General features: G+C 35.7%; 1 protein-coding gene across 2 annotated transcripts; it reads left to right on the top strand.

The window, feature by feature from the left end:
• Positions 1-817: 817 nt before the first annotated feature.
• Positions 818-16,047, top strand: IDO1 (indoleamine 2,3-dioxygenase 1). Of its 2 annotated transcripts, XM_033105168.1 has the most exons (11): positions 837-951; positions 1,532-1,715; positions 4,216-4,311; positions 4,426-4,545; positions 7,588-7,706; positions 8,695-8,709; positions 11,237-11,336; positions 11,888-12,005; positions 13,052-13,103; positions 13,942-14,090; positions 15,490-16,047. In XM_033105168.1, the coding sequence occupies exons 4-11, from the start codon at positions 4,432-4,434 to the stop codon at positions 15,843-15,845; spliced, it is 1,023 nt and encodes a 340-aa protein (XP_032961059.1). In that variant the 5' UTR covers positions 837-951; positions 1,532-1,715; positions 4,216-4,311; positions 4,426-4,431; the 3' UTR covers positions 15,846-16,047. The 2 variants fall into 2 exon arrangements, with proteins under 2 accessions (XP_032961058.1, XP_032961059.1); XM_033105167.1 differs by lacking the exon at positions 1,532-1,715 and having other exon boundaries at positions 818-951.
• Positions 16,048-19,711: the final 3,664 nt, after the last annotated feature.

The following is a 19,711-nucleotide window of genomic DNA, read 5'->3' as shown; positions in this document are numbered from 1 at the left end:
AACTGCCCATCAGATCTAACAAGGAACCCATAGGCCCACTAGAGTTCATATTCCAAATCCCCACAACGCAGGGCTCACTGCCCAAGATGCAACTTGTTGGGGTGAAGGTGGTTAGGGACTCCTAGCTGGCACAGCTCCAGGCACTGTAACCCGTAATCTCTATTTTATATATACAGATAAGTGTTGTTTCATGACTGAAGTGCTCTTACTAGCTACCCAGCTAGTTTTCTGTGACTGTTTTGCCATGCATGTTCTATAAATTAGAGCTTCATTTTTATTTTCAAATACTTGATATGCAAAAGACAGTTTGTACTTGAACTCTGTTTGCATTATCATAAAATAAAATTTAACATACCACTTGTCAATAAAAGAAAAGTAAGCCTATTCAAATCTTTAAATACAACTTTAACTCTTGCAAATGCTGAATGGTCATTAAAAAAAATGGTTTCAAAATTTAAAAAAAAAAGACTTTAACTTTGGGGAAAATTCATTATTTTAATTCAAAGCTTGAAAAGTTCTCATAAAATAAAAATGTTCTCTTCTAGTCACTTATTTTCATGGTTTCTGTTATTTCAGTCAAGTCTTTTCTTCATTTCTCAGTAAACAAAAGACATTCTCATTGATAAAGATTTATTATGGGATATGAAATTTTAGTTTCTTTATATGATGAACAATGATGCTTTTGTGGTTTGTTTATCAAATTACAAATAAAGAAAGTAGAAAATGAAACTATTCTGTAAGTGGAAGTAATTTCTTGCTGCTTACGTGATGAGTTGGCAATGGCCAACTGTCTAATAAATAGATGCTGTGAAGCTTCTCTCAGACTGAGGAGGGCTGGAGGAGTAGACTGCAAGAATGGCACATAAGGCATCTCCTACGAAAAGTTCTTGGAAAATCCACGAAGAATACCACATAGATGAAGATGTGGGCTTTGCTCTGTCAGATCCACTGGTAAGAGAGGGCACTGACTTATGGCAAAAAAATTTTCTTATCACTGTTTAGCTGGATAAATTAACTTCCATTGAAAAAATGTGGTTCAGTAATTTCTACTGAACAAATAGGTAAAGCATGCCAAAATTGGAGACAGTTTTAATATTAGGTTGGTGCAAAAGTAATTGTGGTTTTTGCAATTATTTTTAACCTTTTAAACCACAGTTACTTTTGCACCAACCTAATAAATGGGTATTATTTTATTTTCTTAAAATTTTTGTACCTAGAAATTTAGTGTTAGATGCACTTCTTACTTACTTACACAGATACAGAGAGTAATGAAATAAAGAAACCATGGATGTATTTTGGCTTAATACAATTGCATTTTCAGAGGGCATTTTTTAAAAAACAAAGTAATAAATAATCTGTTAGTCAAAGGACTCCCCTTTCTTGGCTGATACAATTTAACTGTACAAAATATATATTTGTACTTTGATTAGCTTTTGATATGGGACATCTAGCAACTGTGTTATATTAATATTGTGTGTTGTTACTAAGCATAAGATTCAAGGGGGTCTGAACTACCTTTTATTTTTTTTAGAAGTTTTGCCTACAAAGTGCAAGGCAGGAAATGTTTGCCTCAACAACTACAGTTCCTAAATTTGTCTTCTAAAGTATGCCATGACAACTATCTTATCATCAATATTTTAATTATCAAACATTTATATAACTTTTTTAAGCAAGTTACAACTGTTAACTTTTCCATCCTACAACCGTCCTACAAGGTATGTATGTTATTAACCTGATGTTCCTGACGAGGAATGTAAACTAAGCAGAATTTAAGTAATTATCCAGACTCACACAACTAGCAATGGCAGAGATAGGATGTGAGCCTAACCGGTTTGGGTCCAGAGTCGGTGATCTTAAAGTCATTATACTATGCTGCCTGTCTTAAGAGATCACTAGGCATGTTTCCCTCCCGACCTACCACTCTTGGGTTTAACAAGAAACATGAGATGCCAGGAAAGTATTTCTAGGAACCAGTTACATGTTGTGTCAATAATGTATAACAATATATCTCTATTTGTTTGTGGCTCAGGGTCCACACTCCAGAAAGCACTTCTAAATGCAGCAAATATATATATTTTTAGTCCGAGATTCCAACCTTATTGTACTTAGAAATAACATCCTGTGATACAGGCAAATGTAAAGCAAATGCTTCCTCCCAATCCATTTCTTTCTTTTCAAATAATAAAGCTAATTTAAAGATATGAAGTATAGGTTTTAATTTTATTGCCAAAAGTACCTAGTTTACTTTATATTTGCAAATCAATAATAGTCAGACTTACTTTCCTTCCATACAAGCACACACAATTGCTAGGACAAGTTTGTGTCAGGGATGTACTTATCAATGGTAAAATTTTTTTAAAAAATCATCTTTTCAGAAAATACAAAATCTCATTTTGTTTTGTTTTCCCCTGAAGGAGTCAGTTCTCTTAAAAAATAATTATGGTGATTCCAAGGGTTAAAGAAAAACCCTAAACAAAAGCAAAACAAAACTCTTCCTGAGCTACTTAAAAAATAATGCTGCTGAGATGCTTGGGAAGTTAGATTTAGTGTCCTAAAACACACACACAACAATTAAGCGTTAATTATTTTCTTCACTGAAGATCTTTCCTGCAAATTATAAGCTCAAAAAAGTCCACTCTGTCTCATATACTCTATCAGTTTCCCATTCCAAAGGAAAATAATACGTCTTCTGATTCCATATAGATACAAAATACATTCTCTAATCTAGTAGAAGTTGAATAGCCCTCTTGTTATTCTTTATTAATTTATATCATACAACTCAGGCATCCCCTGAACCAAAAGTATATTATGGATTAAATTTTACATTTGTCGAAATTTCTGTCAAATAGGATACTAGTCATGATACATAACAAAAAAGCACTTTTGTTATTTTGGGAAAATAACAACCAGAAATTTGATGTGCTACAAGAAGAAACACACAACAAAAAATATATGAGAACTACTATAAACACTAGAGCACAGCATTTGTGTGGTTAGGGGGAAGAATTCAAAGTAAACAAGAGAAGTGACTATTTAGTGAATATACTGCTTGGATCTTTTTGTTGCTAAAAACCTGCTCTTACAGATTAAGACTGGACAATTATCTGCAGTCCCTGAAAATATTTGAGTTTTACAGTACATTTGTCTTCTTATTTTATAGCTTACTTATAATACTAACTTTGTTTTGCAGCTTAAAACATCACCCATGTTGATTTGAGTTAATCTCTTGATCCATACTCCGTCCTCATAGGTCAGCATTAATGACACCCAGGGCATGTCTGGAAGTAGCTTAATGAAGAAGGGATAAGATCAGGACAAGTAGGGAGTTGTTCAGGGATCTGAATCTCATTTTAGGGTGTTTCCTAGGTCTTTTGTTTGTATGCTTTCCCTAGAGATAAGATTATAAATCTGATAAAATCCAGGAAGTCCCTTTTATTTGGATTTTATTTGTACTTATTGATCAAACAATAAGCCTATAGTGGAACCAAAGTGGGTAATCAACATGTGTACATACAGCGTTTCCTACATGTCCAGTTCTTGTGCCAGGTCCTGTAAGAAATGTAGGATTAACAGCATGATAAAATCCTTACCATCAGGTAATGAGACGTAAAAAGAGCATGGGTTGTTGAAAGTTAGAAACATCTGAATTACACTAAACTATATATACAAAACAGGTTAGTAAACTGTCCAAGCCTTGTTTTCGTTCTTTATGACATGGAGATAACAATCAACTTTTGGGGTCATTACAATAATTAAATGAGAAATTATTAAGCAAAGTGCCTAGGCTACTACTGACATTTAATAAATCTCATTTTTCTTCCATTCAAAAAGACTTAAAATCTAGCCAAAAAGAAAAGAAAAATAATAGCAGATAACAATATATTACTTAACAATGTGAAAAGGTATAACCCATAAGATTCATAATTGGAAATATGAGATAGACTGCAGCAGTCAGGAAGATTTTAGTGAAAGCTTTGAGGTGATTTTTGAAAAACAGGCAGGTGAGAGTGCTTGAGGAGCGAGGAAAAGGAAGAGTGCAGAGAAGGTGCTGAGCCCTGAGTGTGTAGGTGGCAGTGCATGGGCTTGTGTTGCTAGACAGGTAAGTGTGTGCCAGGGCAATATTGCACAGAACTGACTTAGAGGCAAGATGGAGGATCAAAACTATTTTACGGTAACATCCACTAGTACAAAAAAGTCCTATTTCGTTTTTTCAAGGAGGAACTACCTCACCCTTATGATGCCTGGACTTCCATCGCTAAAAATCTGGCTGCCCTGATTCAGAATGGTGAACTACGTGCAGAAGTTGAGAAGGTTTGCATAAGTATTACATTTCTCTTCATCTATAACTTCTTAACATTTTAAATTTGGTTTTGAAGTTATAATGTCACCACATTGATTTGAGTCAACCTCTCCTTTCATTCTCAGTTACCAATGCTCAGTATTGATGACCTCGAAGGACACAAGTCCCAGCGCCTTGCACATCTGGTCCTGGGGTATATCACCATGGCATATGTGTGGAATCGGGGTGATGGAGATGTCCGCAAGGTTTGGAGATTTTCTAATATTTCTTATGCTACATGACAGATTTACATCCAATTACATTTAATGTTTAAAAATCTAAAACTATTATAATTGCATTTTGTGAAACTTGGATAACAAAAAAAGGAAAAGAAAAAAAATCATTCACTGATTTAATATGTCATCTATGATCATTATTGGATTTTTAGGCTTTTACTAATATAATACAGTTGCTCCATTCTGTATATATGTTCTGCTTCTTTCACTCAAATTATATCGTAAACATTTTTAATTACTACACAATCATCCTAGTTATCATTTGAAATCACTTTATAATTTTTCATTGAGCTCCTGGACTTTATTTATTCATTCCACTATTGATAAATACTTTACTTGTTTTTAATGTTATACCATTGTAAATGGCACTACAATCAATACATTTAAATATGAAACACTTTTCTCTATGACTTTTGGGAGATATGAACATTTTATGACTATTCTTAGTTAAAGCTAAAATGCTATCTTACATCTGTCAACATAGAAGAATACATCAGTATCACTCTACTCTCAATAGCAGATAACTTTAGATTTAAAATAATATAATTTTGTATTTTATCTGGCAACCCTAATCACGAGACCAATATAGACCATAATACCTAACCTTTAAATCACAAACAAAGGAATAAAATAGATTCCAGAAACACCTTCTGCCATTGAGTGAAAGTCTTTTTCTTTTTTGACAATGGGAATTTGTATTTTATCTTTTTTTTTCTTTCCATGCCCTTTTAAAGATAGAACAACATACGAGTCCACCTTGTGATGAATCATCCATCTCCTGATACTTAGAGAAGAGGAAAAAGTTGTTCTGCATAATCATGGGAATACCTTATACTTCTTTATAATCATCAAACTGCCATGTCCAGATTCTTAAACAAAAAAGTTTAAGGGTAGTTCCAGTCTTACTACCTAGCTTAAAATTTAGCTAAGCACAATGTCTCACTAGACTTGCTAGAATCTGAGTCTAGCTAAATGCACAGGTATTATATAGAAAAAGAACAACAATAATAATGCAGCATCAGTAACAAAGGGCAGCATATGCTAGGTACAGACTTCAGACAAAATAAATAACAGTTGACTTGATCATGAAATACTTAAAAAAAGAAGTGGAACCTGAATTAGTTCTTGAAAGATTGGTAGAGCTTATCTAAAGAGGAGGGAATCCGGAAAGAGAGAGAAGACAAGCAAAAAATGTGTAGACTTCTTTTTTGTGTGTATATGGCATAATCAAAAGATAATAAATTTATCAGACTGTAGATCACAATTATAAAAGAAAACATAGAAATGTAGTTTTTAAATTTATCTAGTATCTGTATGATTTTCATTTTGAAAAAGATCTTAGAAGCTGGCAGTGTAAATATATATAAAAAGATAAAAAATATTTAAGTGAGGAAATTGTAGGAAAGAGAAAATAGATGAAAAATAAGATACATAGATGTGAGGCACATTTTGCTTGAGAATGGGTAAGAAATTAGCATCTGAGTTTCTTAGCAGCTGCAGGAGTGTATAATAGATTAAGCTGTGTTTGAATAGTTCCTTTCTTTTTCCTAAGTCATTTCAAATTAATTATTTAATTCAATTCCTTCCCTTTTTGTTTCCCTTGACCTTTTCTCTAATTAGGAAAGGAACAAAAGTTATTTCCTTTAGAAATATGCGGAAATCATTTGCCAAACAGAATGCTTCAACCACCAATGGGATGAGGTCTGCAAAGGGAAGCACACATCGAAATGTTACTTTAATAGTGAATGATTCTATTTCAACATTTTTGTTCTCTTGGTTAAACCATCATCTCCAGGTGTACTAAGCTAATCTGAAACCACTAATCATGGGAGTTACATAGCTCCCGTGATTTTCTCAGAACTGTGGAGTGGACCCCCTAGTCACACCATCTCTAACAGTGAAGTCCCGCTACCCACTTACCCCAGATGGGCCATATATTCTTATCTTTTGCCTGGTGAGATACACATATTCCAACCATAGGCTGCTGATGATAAGCATGACTTTAGTTATTATATGGGACCGACCATCTGTCTATAAACCAAATGTAGTTAGATGAGAAGTCAGGCAGATAACTAAAATGTCAACTTTATGACTAATAGAGCAGTTGAAGAATGTAGTTGGAGTATGTGGCAACAATGGTCATCCTGAGTGCACTTACCCATTGAGATTGCCCTGTGGGAGTATGTGGCCAAACAGAGAGCAGAATTCTATGAGTAACAGGCTGAGGAAAAGAACAATTGAGGAGAAAAGGAAACTGAGCTGTAGTTTCACTTCCAAATGCAATTAGCTAAGCCTTCCATACCTCCTCTGAGAATAGGTGAGTGAAAAAGTTAAGCCCAGAGTGTCACTCCAGTTGACATATTCTGCTTGGAAATATAAAGTGTTGGTAGGAGATTTCCCCTACCAACACAAGTAAGCCTTCAAGGCCAAGCACCAATGTCACTCTACGAAGAGAGTTTCTAAAAACTCTGTTTCTAAAAACAGTCAGCAGAGAGTTTCTAAAAACATTCAGCAGAGAATTTCTGCCAGTACTGTGCTCCAAGAGCAGCAATCTTTTTACGCTTCTAGTATGTATCATATCCAAAATTCCTAGCTATAAATGACTTTGAGCTTCTTTGAGACAATTGCTTTTATTTTTGTATTTATTGCTGGTAGATAATGAGTATCTTGCATAGAGGAGTTGCCTAATTAACCAATATTCATGGGATGAATGGTTGAATGAATAGCTGTCAATGACTCACAGGCTATTAGACAGTCAGCAGTAAAGACTTTCTTCCCCTTACCCTCTATTTCTTCCCCCCCCCTCTATGATTAGGTTAAGTCCACATCAGTACAAATTCAAACCTAAACATATAACAGTTACCAGACTAAATTATGAAATTAGGAAGAGAAAATTACATTTGTTTGTTTACAAAGTGCCATTCCATGTAGCATCTAATATTTTGGCACCCAGGAAGCAGAACGAAAGGTAAGATACTTCGAAGTTTAAACTAAATGTTGTGTTTTAATTAGGTCCTGCCAAGGAATATTGCTGTCCCTTACTGTAAACTCTCTGAGAAGCTGGGATTGCCTCCAATTCTGGTTTATGCAGACTGTGTCTTGGCAAACTGGAAGAAAAAGGATCCCCATGGGTAAGTAAACAGTGATTATAACAAAAATGAAAGGACTGCATATTATTTAAATCAAAAGGGAGTTAGTCATTTGTTTACTTTTTAGGTAGCACAGTTTCCTTCTCTGTTTGGAGAGTATGGTTTCTTTGGTGTATCTGTAACTACAAATGTTCATATATGAGAGAGGTATACAATTAACATACAAGGAAATGCACCATTCTTAAGAGTTCGGTTCTGTTAAGGAGTCTGACTACTGTGAGCCTGACATGTGTAACCCTAAGAAAGAGAATCTTTCTATCACCTCAGAAAATTCTCTCCTCTACCCCGGGCAAATACATTCTGATTTGTCATATCAAAAATTAGTTTTTTCTGTTCTTGGATTTCAACTTGATGAAATCATAGAGTATGTACTCTTTTGTGTTTGGCTTCTCTTGATTAACATGTTTATGGGATCCTACAAATGTATTTTTAACTATCCAGCTGAGTTTGAGAGTCAACACATCTTCAGCAGTAGAGAGGGCAATGTCTGTGCTTTCAGAGCAGCTGCTCAGAATTTAGGCCCTTCCTAACCATGTAGTGACGGGATTCGCTACAATAAAGGGATAAGAGAATCGTGGTGCCCCCTGGCTCTGGGTGTGTATCTGCAGAAGAATATTCTAGACATGGGAATAGTTCAAAATGAAAGAATTTTGTCTAAAAAAGTTTTTTGTTAGTTACCACTGACTAACCATGTGTGTTCCTTGCATATTTAATTTTTATTTCACTCATAAAGTCCTAAGTTAAGTGTTTGCAATGACTACTTGAGAGATATAAAAAACAAACATTGTTTTTTTAATTCAACTATGTCTTACCTTTAATAGAAGTATTAAATCTAATAATAGTTTATAAGTAGTATTAAATTGAATAATAATAGTACTAAAACTAATAATAACTCAAAACTATATGATCTTTAAATTGGTTTTCTTTCTCTCTTCCGACTGGCCCATTCCTTCACTGCTGCTTTCATAAGGCCCCTGACTTATGAGTAAGTATTTGATTCTTATTTTAGTCTAAGAAGTATTTGTTATTCAAAGTGAATATAGGTTTATCAATATCCCCAGAATGCATTTATTAAATGGCCAATTGAATTCAGGCAAAAATGTAACTCAAGGAATTGTGGGGTCTCCTACTTGATATGTCACGGGTCTCCAGGGATTGGTTGGAGAAGGACCAAGAGAGAAACACTCAGGAATCTCCACAACCCCAGGTCAACATTAAGAAGTGGAACTCCACTTTTTGTTTTCATAATGGACTTCTGCATGCTTTTATTTAAAGAAAACATTCAATACTAAAACATAATAATAATACAATTTTTAAAGTAGACAACTCATACAGAAAAAAGAAGACTAAATAGTTCCAGCCCTTAATTATATCTATGACTGTCTGTTTGATATTTTAGACATATGCGAAAATAATTCTTACATATATATATATAAATATAATTATACATATAAATACAAAATGCACTTACATCAGTGTATCTATGACTTAATGACCTTAGTGGCCAGAAACATAAATCTGTTCTTTTGGACCAAATCCTTATATTTTTGATCTATGTAATAAGCAGAGGCTAAGAGCTAGGGAAACAAAGGCAAATATTATAGGTATAAGCTTGTCCTGGTGAAGCTGGACTAATGGAGAGGAAAGGATATATATATATATATATATATATATATATATATATTATGCAAATTACTACATGATTAAGAAAAGGTATAAGAAGATAGAGGACTGGAAGCTCCAACCGCATATGAGATGAAGAAGGAATCCCTATAAGAAGTTATTTGTCTTCAAGAGTGGGTAGGAATTAGCTAGAAGAAAGAAAAAAATGAGAGTCATCATAGGGGAGTATAAAGTAAGAGTGAGCGCCCTGAAGTGACAAAAATCTTGGTGCCTTATGAGAACTGAAGGAAGACTAGTGTTGTTGATAAATAATGAATGATGAAAATAACAGTGTTGGAAAGGGATGAAGAAATAAACTTTTAAAAAGATTATGTAGGACTTTAGGCTATAGTAAGCGGTTTAAACAGTATCTTAAAATAAATGGGAAGCTATGGAAGGTTTTTAAATAAGAGGATGATATCATAAGTCCCATTTTATAATTGGGAACACTCAGGCAAAAAGAGATGAAATACCTTGCTCAGGCTAACACAGCAAGTAAGCTGTAGAAATGGTCTGGCTTCAGAGAACATGAATTTAACCACCATGAAACTCATGGATATACAGGTACTGAGACCAGTTTGCACCAATGCAAAACTTCAATAAAAAAGAGAATAGGGTCTAATCAGTTATTTGCATTTCCCAGTCAATTCCTTTGTAAGGTAGATATACCACTGAGAAACTGAATCAGATTCACAGATAAAAAAGTTTATTTCTTGGCCACCATGAATAATGCTATAATACAATGAACACAGTGGTACATATATCTTTACGGATAAATGTTTTAAGATATTTGAGGTAGATACCCAGAAGAGGGATTGCTGGAAACAACCTAAGTATCCTTCAACAGATGATTGGATTAAGAAGATGTGGTACATACATAGGGTGCCAAAAAAAATGTATACACATTTTAAGAAAGAAAAAAACTGTATTAAAATTATAATTCTCAATATATGCCAATAACAAAAGATGAATACAAGTCATGTATACACATTTTTTTAGCACCCCGGTATATGCAATGAAATATTACTAGGCCATAAGAAAAGATGAAATACTGCCATTGTAACAACTGACTGAATCTTGAGAGTCAGACAGAAAATGCAGAGAGCCACATGATTTCACTCATATGTGGGATATGAAACTGAAAGCAACAAATGAGTAAGAGAAACAAATAAAAACTCATAAACACATACAACAGTTGAGTGGTTACCAGAGGGTAAAGGGGGAGGAGGCTGGTGGTAGAAGAGGGTAAAGAGGGTCAAATGGAAGGAGAGGGGGTCGATGAAAGGAGAACTGACTCTGGGTGATGAACACACAATGCAATATATAGATGACGTATTATAGACTTACACACTTGAAACCTACATAATTTTACTAAACAATGTCACCCCAATAAACTTAATAAAAATTTAAAAATATATGTTTATTTAAGAAAAAAGATCACTTCTTAAAATTATATCTCATAGATATCTCTACAAACACTGAGTGTGTGTATATATATGTATGTATACATGTAGATTCAGATATATATATATATATATATATATATGCATGTATATGCATGTGAAAAATTAATGCAATAACAGATATAGTCTTGGAATTTCTAGTTCCAAGTTTTGGAATGGAATTTCAAGTCTCAACTTAAGCTTCTATTAATTATATGATCTCAAACAATGGATCTAACATTAATATTCTCTACTATGTAATGCAGATAGTAAAACCTTTCCTACTTATCTCATAAGACTATATTGAAAATAAAATAGGACAAGTAAAAATGCTTAAAAATTATAATGTACTCAACAAATATACTGATATTATTGCTAATTCTTGACTTCCTTGACTGATTTTCTTAGAAACATGGATATTCTGTTTTCGTTTCCCGGTGGGGACTGCAGTAAAGGATTCTTCCTGGTTTCTCTATTGGTGGAAATAGCCGCTGCTTCTGCAATAAAAGTACGTCTGTTCACACTGGAAAATTTGCATCTTATTTCACATTAGCAGAACAATCACTTAGTAACTGAACTATATTATATATAAAATAATTTTATCCTGATTCTAGCGTGTGATTATTTAATTGGAAGTAAGGGATAATCTGGTAGAAACAAGTATTTTATTTATTGTTGTGAATTGCCTAAAATATAAGATCTAAGAGCCACATCTTTAGAATCAAATTTGAAACCCCAATAAAAGAGAAATGTTTTCAATGCAATTTGGCATTGGAACTATATTACATACTGACATAAATGTAATGGTTTTGACTATTAGAAGTAGAAATAGAAATATATAAAATTCTATAAACTTATCTCAAAATGATAAATGAATAAAAACAAATTGAAGCTTAATTAAATGTAAGAAAATTCATCAAACATTTGGAGGCTACTCTGCCCTAGGAAAAAAGTGGAAATCCCAAATTTAATTTAGGGATTAATATTTAGGAGAATTTTATTCTATGCTACTGTTTAATGCTTAGAAATCTTAAGTGTGTGTGTGTGTGTGTTTTAAAGGTAATTCCCACTATATTCAATGCTGTACAACATCAGGAGCAAGATACTTTGCAAGAGGCATTGCTTGATATAACTTCTTGTCTGCGCGAAGCCCTTAAAGTGTTTCACCAAATTCATGGCAAGTATTGTATGCCATACATCATTCTAGGCCTCAGTCAAATGTTTATAATTATCTGAGATAAAGAGTTGTTGAGAAAATGGAAGCAAAAACAACTCTCATTTAGTACGTAGGTGTGTTTTCACTTTCTATTTTATCTTACTAAATCTTTATACTTTCCAAGTACTAAATTTCATTACGTCCATTTTATAGACAAGGGAATCTAAAGTTGGAGAAATCAGATAAATGACCTAAGATCACATAGGTAGTAAGTGGTGAAGCCAGTATTTCAAGCTAGATCTATTTAACTCTAAGGAACATCCTTGCTTCCCACTTGCCAACGGTACAGGCTGTTTCAAGTTCTAAAAGACTTAGCGTCTGCTTGATAGGCTCTCTCTATGAGTTTGGCTTTTTCACAATTATCTAAGAAACAACATAGAAAATCACTGAAGTCAAACATAATCATAAAATTAACAGTTACAAGACAACAATAACCACAATAGTGCATAAACAGGATTTGCCAAAGGAAATTTGTCCTGCTGGACAGGCTTAACAAATATGTGACTATATCACTGGAATTTGAGTTAATGCTGATTGGTCCTTGGTGAAAAGATTGACGTTTGAATCCAAGACCTTACCAAGCTTTGGGGGCAGGGGAGAGACATAGGGATGTGGTCCGTAGAGCTGCTGGGGATTTTGTTTCTGCTTGTTTAGATTTTTTTCACGGAAGTAATTTATCTGTTATGTTAGTAAGCACTTGAAGTAGACTTCAATAAATATTGACAGTTTAATTGATCTAAGGATGAGTGGTAGGTGAGCCCAGGCTCTTGGACACAAGCTGTGTGTTAACCTCATGGTAGACCTTGTTCAGGAGACACAGTAGATGAGCGGGGCTCACCTGGGAGAGGGCAGTGAGTGAGATCTTGTCTTCAGGGGCTTTTTCTGCACAGACTGAGCTAATGCCTTTCTGGCAGCCTCTGCTGAAATGCACTACCAGTTATTTACAATGTCTTGATTTCTCCTGATTTCTCTGATGGTATTTAACTAAACAACCCATATTTTTACAGACTATGTGGACCCAAACCTATTTTTCAATGTTCTTCGCATATACTTGTCTGGGTATGTAGACAAATGTTTGAATTTTTTTCTTAAATAATTAACATAAAGAATACACCAAGTTCCCACTTGTCATGAGGGGTCTCTGGTCTCACTCCCCACCTAAGAACATGGGATATGGTGAGGCCAAAAAGGAACACCAACAGAGCCATGGATAGGGGGTTCATACCACTATATTCTTGCTGGTGGCTGGGTTGGAGACACAGGAAACAGGAGCCGCAATCCGCCCTCCTCTTCTCTGCCAACCAACCCCACTTGCTAGCTGCAATCCGTGCTTCTCTGCCTGCCAACCAACCAAACAATCAACCTACCAACACCCTACCATATCCACCACAGTTATATTGGCGGCTAATAGCCAACTAATTACAGTTGGTGGCCATCTACTACCCAAGCCAGCCCCTTTCCATGTGAGATCGAGAGCCTAAAAACTGCTCTCTGGGACTCTGTCCCCACACCACTGATGGCCCCCACTATCCATCAGGTTTGGAAAACAACTTATATCCTAAAATACATGTTGTAGAAAAAGAATAAACTATTCTCTCTGTTTTTGCCTGGCCGGGCATGAGATGGAGTATGGACAGAAAAGTTAATCATTTTAAAGAGAGAGGAATGGTCTTTGCTAATGCAAAAGTAGCTTCCATTCATGGAATACTCAGCCAAATTTGCTCAGAACCATGTTATTTATTATTCTTATGCATGCACATGAGTGGAAAAGGGAAGTGGAAAAAGAATAATGAAATCTATCTAGCATCACATCCTATTCATCCTCTACTGCAAGATTTTACGTTTGAAAATTTTGCAATGAATCCAAAAAATGATTTTTCTTTCCTTCCTGGCCTAGCTGGAAAGGCAACCCCCAGCTGCGAGAGGGTCTGCTGTATGAAGGCGTCTGGGATACCCCCAAGAAGTTCGCTGGGGGTAGTGCAGCCCAAAGCAGCATCTTTCAGTGCTTTGATGTTCTACTGGGGGTCCAGCAGAGTACTGGTGAAGGTGAGTAGAAAATGACAAATAATAATCAACTCTTATGTTAACACAATAGTATTTTAATATCTAAAAAATACCTTCTCATCAGCATCTTATCTGATGCTTTTATGAGAATCAGTACAGACTTTATTGCCATCATCCTATTTCATAGGTGAAGAAGACAAACTTAAAATGGGTAAGTGACTGGCTCCTTATTAGAAAGCAGTGAAGTCAGAACGCAAACTCAAGTTCATCACCCTCTCGACCTTGACATTTAAACCTGTAGTGGGGACAGAGCCAGGAGTGCCATTTCCAGGCTCTAGGCCTCACGTGGAAAGGTGCTGGCTCAGGTAGTAAATGGCCATCAACTGTGATTGGATGGCCATCAGCTGTGGCTAGTTGGCCGTCTGCTGTAACCAGTGAGCCATTGGCCACTAATATAACTGGTGTGGCTATGCTAACAGAAAATGGGGGCTAGCAAGAAGATGGGGGCTGAGCTAGCAAGTGCGGATTGCAGTTAGGACGGCAGGTTGCAGACAGTGTGGATCCTGCTTCCTGTGTCTCCAACCCAGCCGCCAGCGAGAATATAGTGGTATGACTCCCCTACCTATGGCTCCGTGGGTGTTCCTTTTTGGCCTCACCGTATCCTGCGTTCTTATGTGGGGAGTGGGAGCAGAGACCCTGCATGACACCCTGCATGACACCTGTACATAAAGCCTGATTGACTGTTGTGAAGGCAATATCACATGTTCTGAAAATGTATGATCAGATTCAGAAAATCACTTGCAAATAAGATAGGACTATGAGTATAAGTTGGGGAGGGAGAGACTTCAGTGACTAGAAGAGGGTTGACCCTGCGCTTGTTCAACCATCCTGCTGCCCTGGTAACCCAGGGGCAATACCTGTACCAAAGTTTGAAGATAAGCCACATTCATTATAAGGGCTTACAGGAAGAACTCCTTTCTACTTTTCTCCTTTTTCCTAAACTGTTTAATAGTCAAAGGGGAAAGCACTGGGCTGGGTAAAAATATGCTTTTTTTCTTAGTTCATTCACTTATTTCAGAATGATCCCTTAAACTGTCTTGGACTCAGTGTATAGATTATATATAGCCAACCTATATCATCTATTTCTTAGAAGGATTAAATTTAGTAGGAAAGTGGGAAAGGACGCACACAAACGAAACTCTTTATTGTGAAAGAATGTGTTTAGCTCATCTGGTTTTCAGAATTAAATATATTTTACAGTAGTTACCTTTACTAGTAACAAGACTAATGGCTTTCTAATAAGATGGTTGTAAACTCACTGCCTCCTGCTGTGATGCTGGCCTGTGATCTTCCACCCACTCTGACTTCACTCTGCCTTTCTCCCTTGGATTGGGGTATGCTTCAGGCTCTCTACTAAATCATCTTTCTCTTGTTCTTTCAGCATCAGCTGCTGAATTCCTCCAGGAAATGAGAACATATATGCCACCAGCTCACCAGAACTTTCTTCATTCACTAGAGTTAGGTCCCTCAGTTCGTGAGTTCGTACGTTCAAGACGTGATGCTAGACTACAGGAAATTTATAATGATTGTGTGAAAGCTATGGTCTCCCTGAGAAGCTACCATTTGCAAATAGTAACTAAGTACATTGTGATTCCTGCCAGCCAGCAGTCCAAGAAAAACCAAACATCTGAAGAGCCATCAGACGAAGGAAATAAAGGAACTGGAGGCACTGATCTCATGCATTTTCTAAAGTCTGTAAGAGGTACAACTGAGAAGGCCTTGTTGAAGGAAGGTTAATATAATCCAAGCAAGGGTACATTTTGTCAGGACAAAGGTGTCTGCATATATTAATGCCACTCATTGTATCACACCTATAATTTAATATGTAACAACTTCTTAAGAGTACATTATAGAAGATTTCAAAATAATTTTTCTGATATCTGTGTATTCCTTTTATGAAAATTAGAAAAGCAATTATATTAGCAGTGTTGTGATCTATATATTATAATCAAAATGTAATGATGAAATTTAATAAAAACTGATGTAATAAATGTTTAAAAGTTGCTTTATTCATAACTATAATTAAATATTGCTCCAGATGAGACCTACTTCACAATAATACCCTGCAAGCAGGGCTAACAGCTTCCTGTGCTTTCCCTATAGTAATATCACACTTTTTCATAATTACCTGTTTACTTGTCTATATTCTCATAACATAGTAAGCTTCATGATACCAGGGACACTATTGTTTATCAGACCTATGCATCCCCAGTTCATAATAGATATTTAACAAATATCTGTTGCATGAATATTTAAAAGATTGAGTGAATTTATGAATAATATAATCTGGGTTAACAAGAGCTCACATTTGAAACAGAATTTCTCCTAGGAGGTCAGAGTTACCAGGTACTCCCACTCTGGCATGAATTTATTTGATAATGGAATCTAAGAAAGTTAAGGCTGAAGAAGAACTTAAAAATCATATAAGCCAAAGTCATTCTAAAGATGACAGTGTTGAGGTTCAGAAGAGTGAAGCAACTTACTTTGAGTCACACAATTTGTTATAAATGGGAGAAGAACTTAAATTTTTTGACAACTCTCATCTTTTTTCACTTGGAGTAAACTAGGTTAAAAAAGAAAGGTATTTTGGAAGGGTAGGTGAGAAACGAGATGACTTAGTAGGATCTCATGAGGTAGTAGATGGTTAGCCAGAAATCAGGTATGCCATTAAAGATGACAAGAGAAAAAGGCACAATGGTTGTATGGGTGCGAGATTAGCAAGCAATTTCAATTTATGAAAAGCCCAGCTCTTGAGGAGGTGGCTTGACTAAGCCCAAGTAAATTTGAGGAAGGAAATATTGTCACACATTTCTAAAGTCAAACATCCGAAAACTGTTTTTATATTGTTTCTCAAACAAACCACAACCCCAGAAAATCAAGTGGAATCTTCCTGCTCATAGCAAACTTTCACCTGATTCCCTGGAAAATACATCAAATGTCAATGGTAATAGTATTTTGGAGATGGTACATATTTTGTTCTTTACTTTCCAACCAATATTTCTTCAATGACCATATATAAGTTTATAATGCAAAAAGTATGCATGCATGAATACATACATACCAAATACATATATGTGTGTGCACATGAGTTCAGTTTTTAAGAGATGAGCAGAAAGATCACCATGTCTTAGAGTTTGATGCAGTTCAGAAAGCACTAAACTGAAAGTCAGGAAACCAAGACATGGGTTCCATGTGGGACATCTATCAGCTTTGTGACCTTAGGCAAATACTTTGTATTTCTGTAAAATGAACACAACAATTGCCCTGCCTCATTCACAAGGTAACTGTGAGGACTGAATGAAGAGCAGTACTATTAGAACATAAGTAAGACATCGCTAAGGATCATTTATTGGCTCCAAGCCAAGGTTTTTTTCCTGTCTTGTCTGCTACGCTGATCACTCTGGCTCCACAGCTACACATCACAGGGCTACACATCAGGTGTTTCTCCTCCAGAGTTAATTTTACCTAATTAGTATTGAATCACCTTGAGATGCAGAGCATCTTCAGTCTCCTTAGCACTGCCCTGCATCATATCTTCTTCATTAGATCATCACATCTATCTCACCTGGGAGGTAGAAGGAGGAGGAAGCAAGGGGCATTTTCCCTGACACTGCACTGTCTTTATGTAGGTGATGCACAGACTGAAACCCGGCTTCAAGTTCTCCACAGTGTGACACTTATGACTCAGAGTCTATTCTCTTCTATCTGTCCAAATAATGGAGACCAAGATTCCTGATTTTCCTCTAACTCATCTCTGGACTGGGAAAGGTACAAGAAAATACTGGATATGTTTCTAAAGAAGTCCTGCTATGCCTTCATCACATGTCATGTGGTCTCTGCTCTTCACAGTGAGTGCTCCTTTGTGGGGAGAAGGGTCGCCAGGAGATGAAGGTAATCTCCTCCCATAAGAGAAGGTTTTAGCTAGACATAATGAATTCTTTAAACATGGATCCTATTTGAATAGAATTAATGATAATTAATTTCATCCCTGTCTGTGTCCTAGTACAATCACAAGTTTGTAGTGGTATGTTCATCCACATGTGGTTTTCCACAAAGTGAGGAGAATTCATCTGAAAATTCTGACAATTATGTTCACAAACTTGTTGCAACGATGTTGCTAACTTCGTTTTATATCAGAAGGATTATTCATTATGAATTTGCACCAACTGGACAAACAGTTAACCAAGTTTACTATTTGGAAGTGCTGAAAAGGCTGTGTGAAAAAGTTAGATGGACTGAACTTTTCGCCAATAATTCATGGCTCTTGCATCACGACAATGCACCAGCTCACATGACACTGTCTATGAGGAAGTTTTAGCCAGTAAACAAATAACTGTATGGGAATACCCTCCCTACTCAACTGATATGGCCCCCAAAGACTTCTTTCTTTACCTGAAGATAAAGGAAATATTGAAAGGGAGACATTTAGATGACATTCAGAACATCAAGGGTAATATGACGACAGCTCTGGTGGCCATTCCAGAAAAAGAGTTCCAAAATTGCTTTGAAGGGTGGACTAGGAACTGGCATCAGGTGCATAGTTTCCCAAGGGCAGTACTTCGAAGGTGACCGTATTGACATTCATCAATGAGGGATGTAGCACTTTTTCTAGGATGAGTTCACGAACTTAACTGTCCTTTGCATACAAAAAATTCAGAAAAATAATTATTCTTCATCTCCTTTTTTCTATAATTAAATTTTTACAATAAATAATTGAAGTTTCTAATGCGTAATTTGCCTCCTGTTTTTTCTTACTCTAATGTATTAAATGTAATATTACATGGTGCAGAGAAAATATTTTTCAGTTCGTATGGCACTGAACTCCTCATACCCTATCTAAGAGCTAGTGCAGAAAGTTATGCAGTTAGTTGGTCATCCATGAGCTAAAAATAGGCATTTAGTCATTTCCATCAAATTGTTTTATGAGACAATAAACAATTGAAAAGCTGGAAGTTCACACAGGCTAAAAATTTGGCATATAAACATTCACTTGATTGTCTGTAAGGTTCTTGTCAACTCTGAGACACAAAGGCTCATACAACGCAGGACTCCCATCTAGAACCTCTAGCAATTTAGCAATCTCTTGTTTAGATCTTTCTCTACTGATAACTGCTCTAACTGGTCTTTATACATTAACTCATTTTATCTTCAGAGCAACTCTATGTAGTAAGTAGTATTATCCTCCCCATTTTACAGACAAGGTAACTGAGATGCAAAGAGGTTAAGATCTTTGTTCAAAAAACGCAGGAGGCAAAGCCAGGGTGTAAACTCAAATACTCTGGCTCCAAAGATTGAGCTCTTAATCACTATAAGAAGAAATATACCCAGCTTCTGTGGGAATACTTCTAGAGAAGAGGAACTCATTAACACACAGACAACTTGACTCACTTTCACATAGATACTCTTCTAGTCACTTGGGATTTAAAAATTAATAAAACACATTCACTACTCCTAATCAGCTTATAGTCTAACACACAAAACATCATATTGTATTTCCATTGGTTTATTACCTTTCTAATTGTTAGACTAAGAAGAAAAATAATATTACTAGACTGACTGGGGGGGATCACTTTGTAAATTATATAAATATCTAACCATTATGC

The sequence above is a fragment of the Rhinolophus ferrumequinum genome, chromosome 4 (genome assembly GCF_004115265.2).
Source record: "Rhinolophus ferrumequinum isolate MPI-CBG mRhiFer1 chromosome 4, mRhiFer1_v1.p, whole genome shotgun sequence".
In the NCBI taxonomy this organism is placed as follows: Eukaryota; Metazoa; Chordata; class Mammalia; order Chiroptera; family Rhinolophidae; genus Rhinolophus; species Rhinolophus ferrumequinum.
The sequence above is the reverse complement of the archived record's forward strand: the minus strand, read 5'-3'. Positions and strand labels throughout refer to the sequence as shown.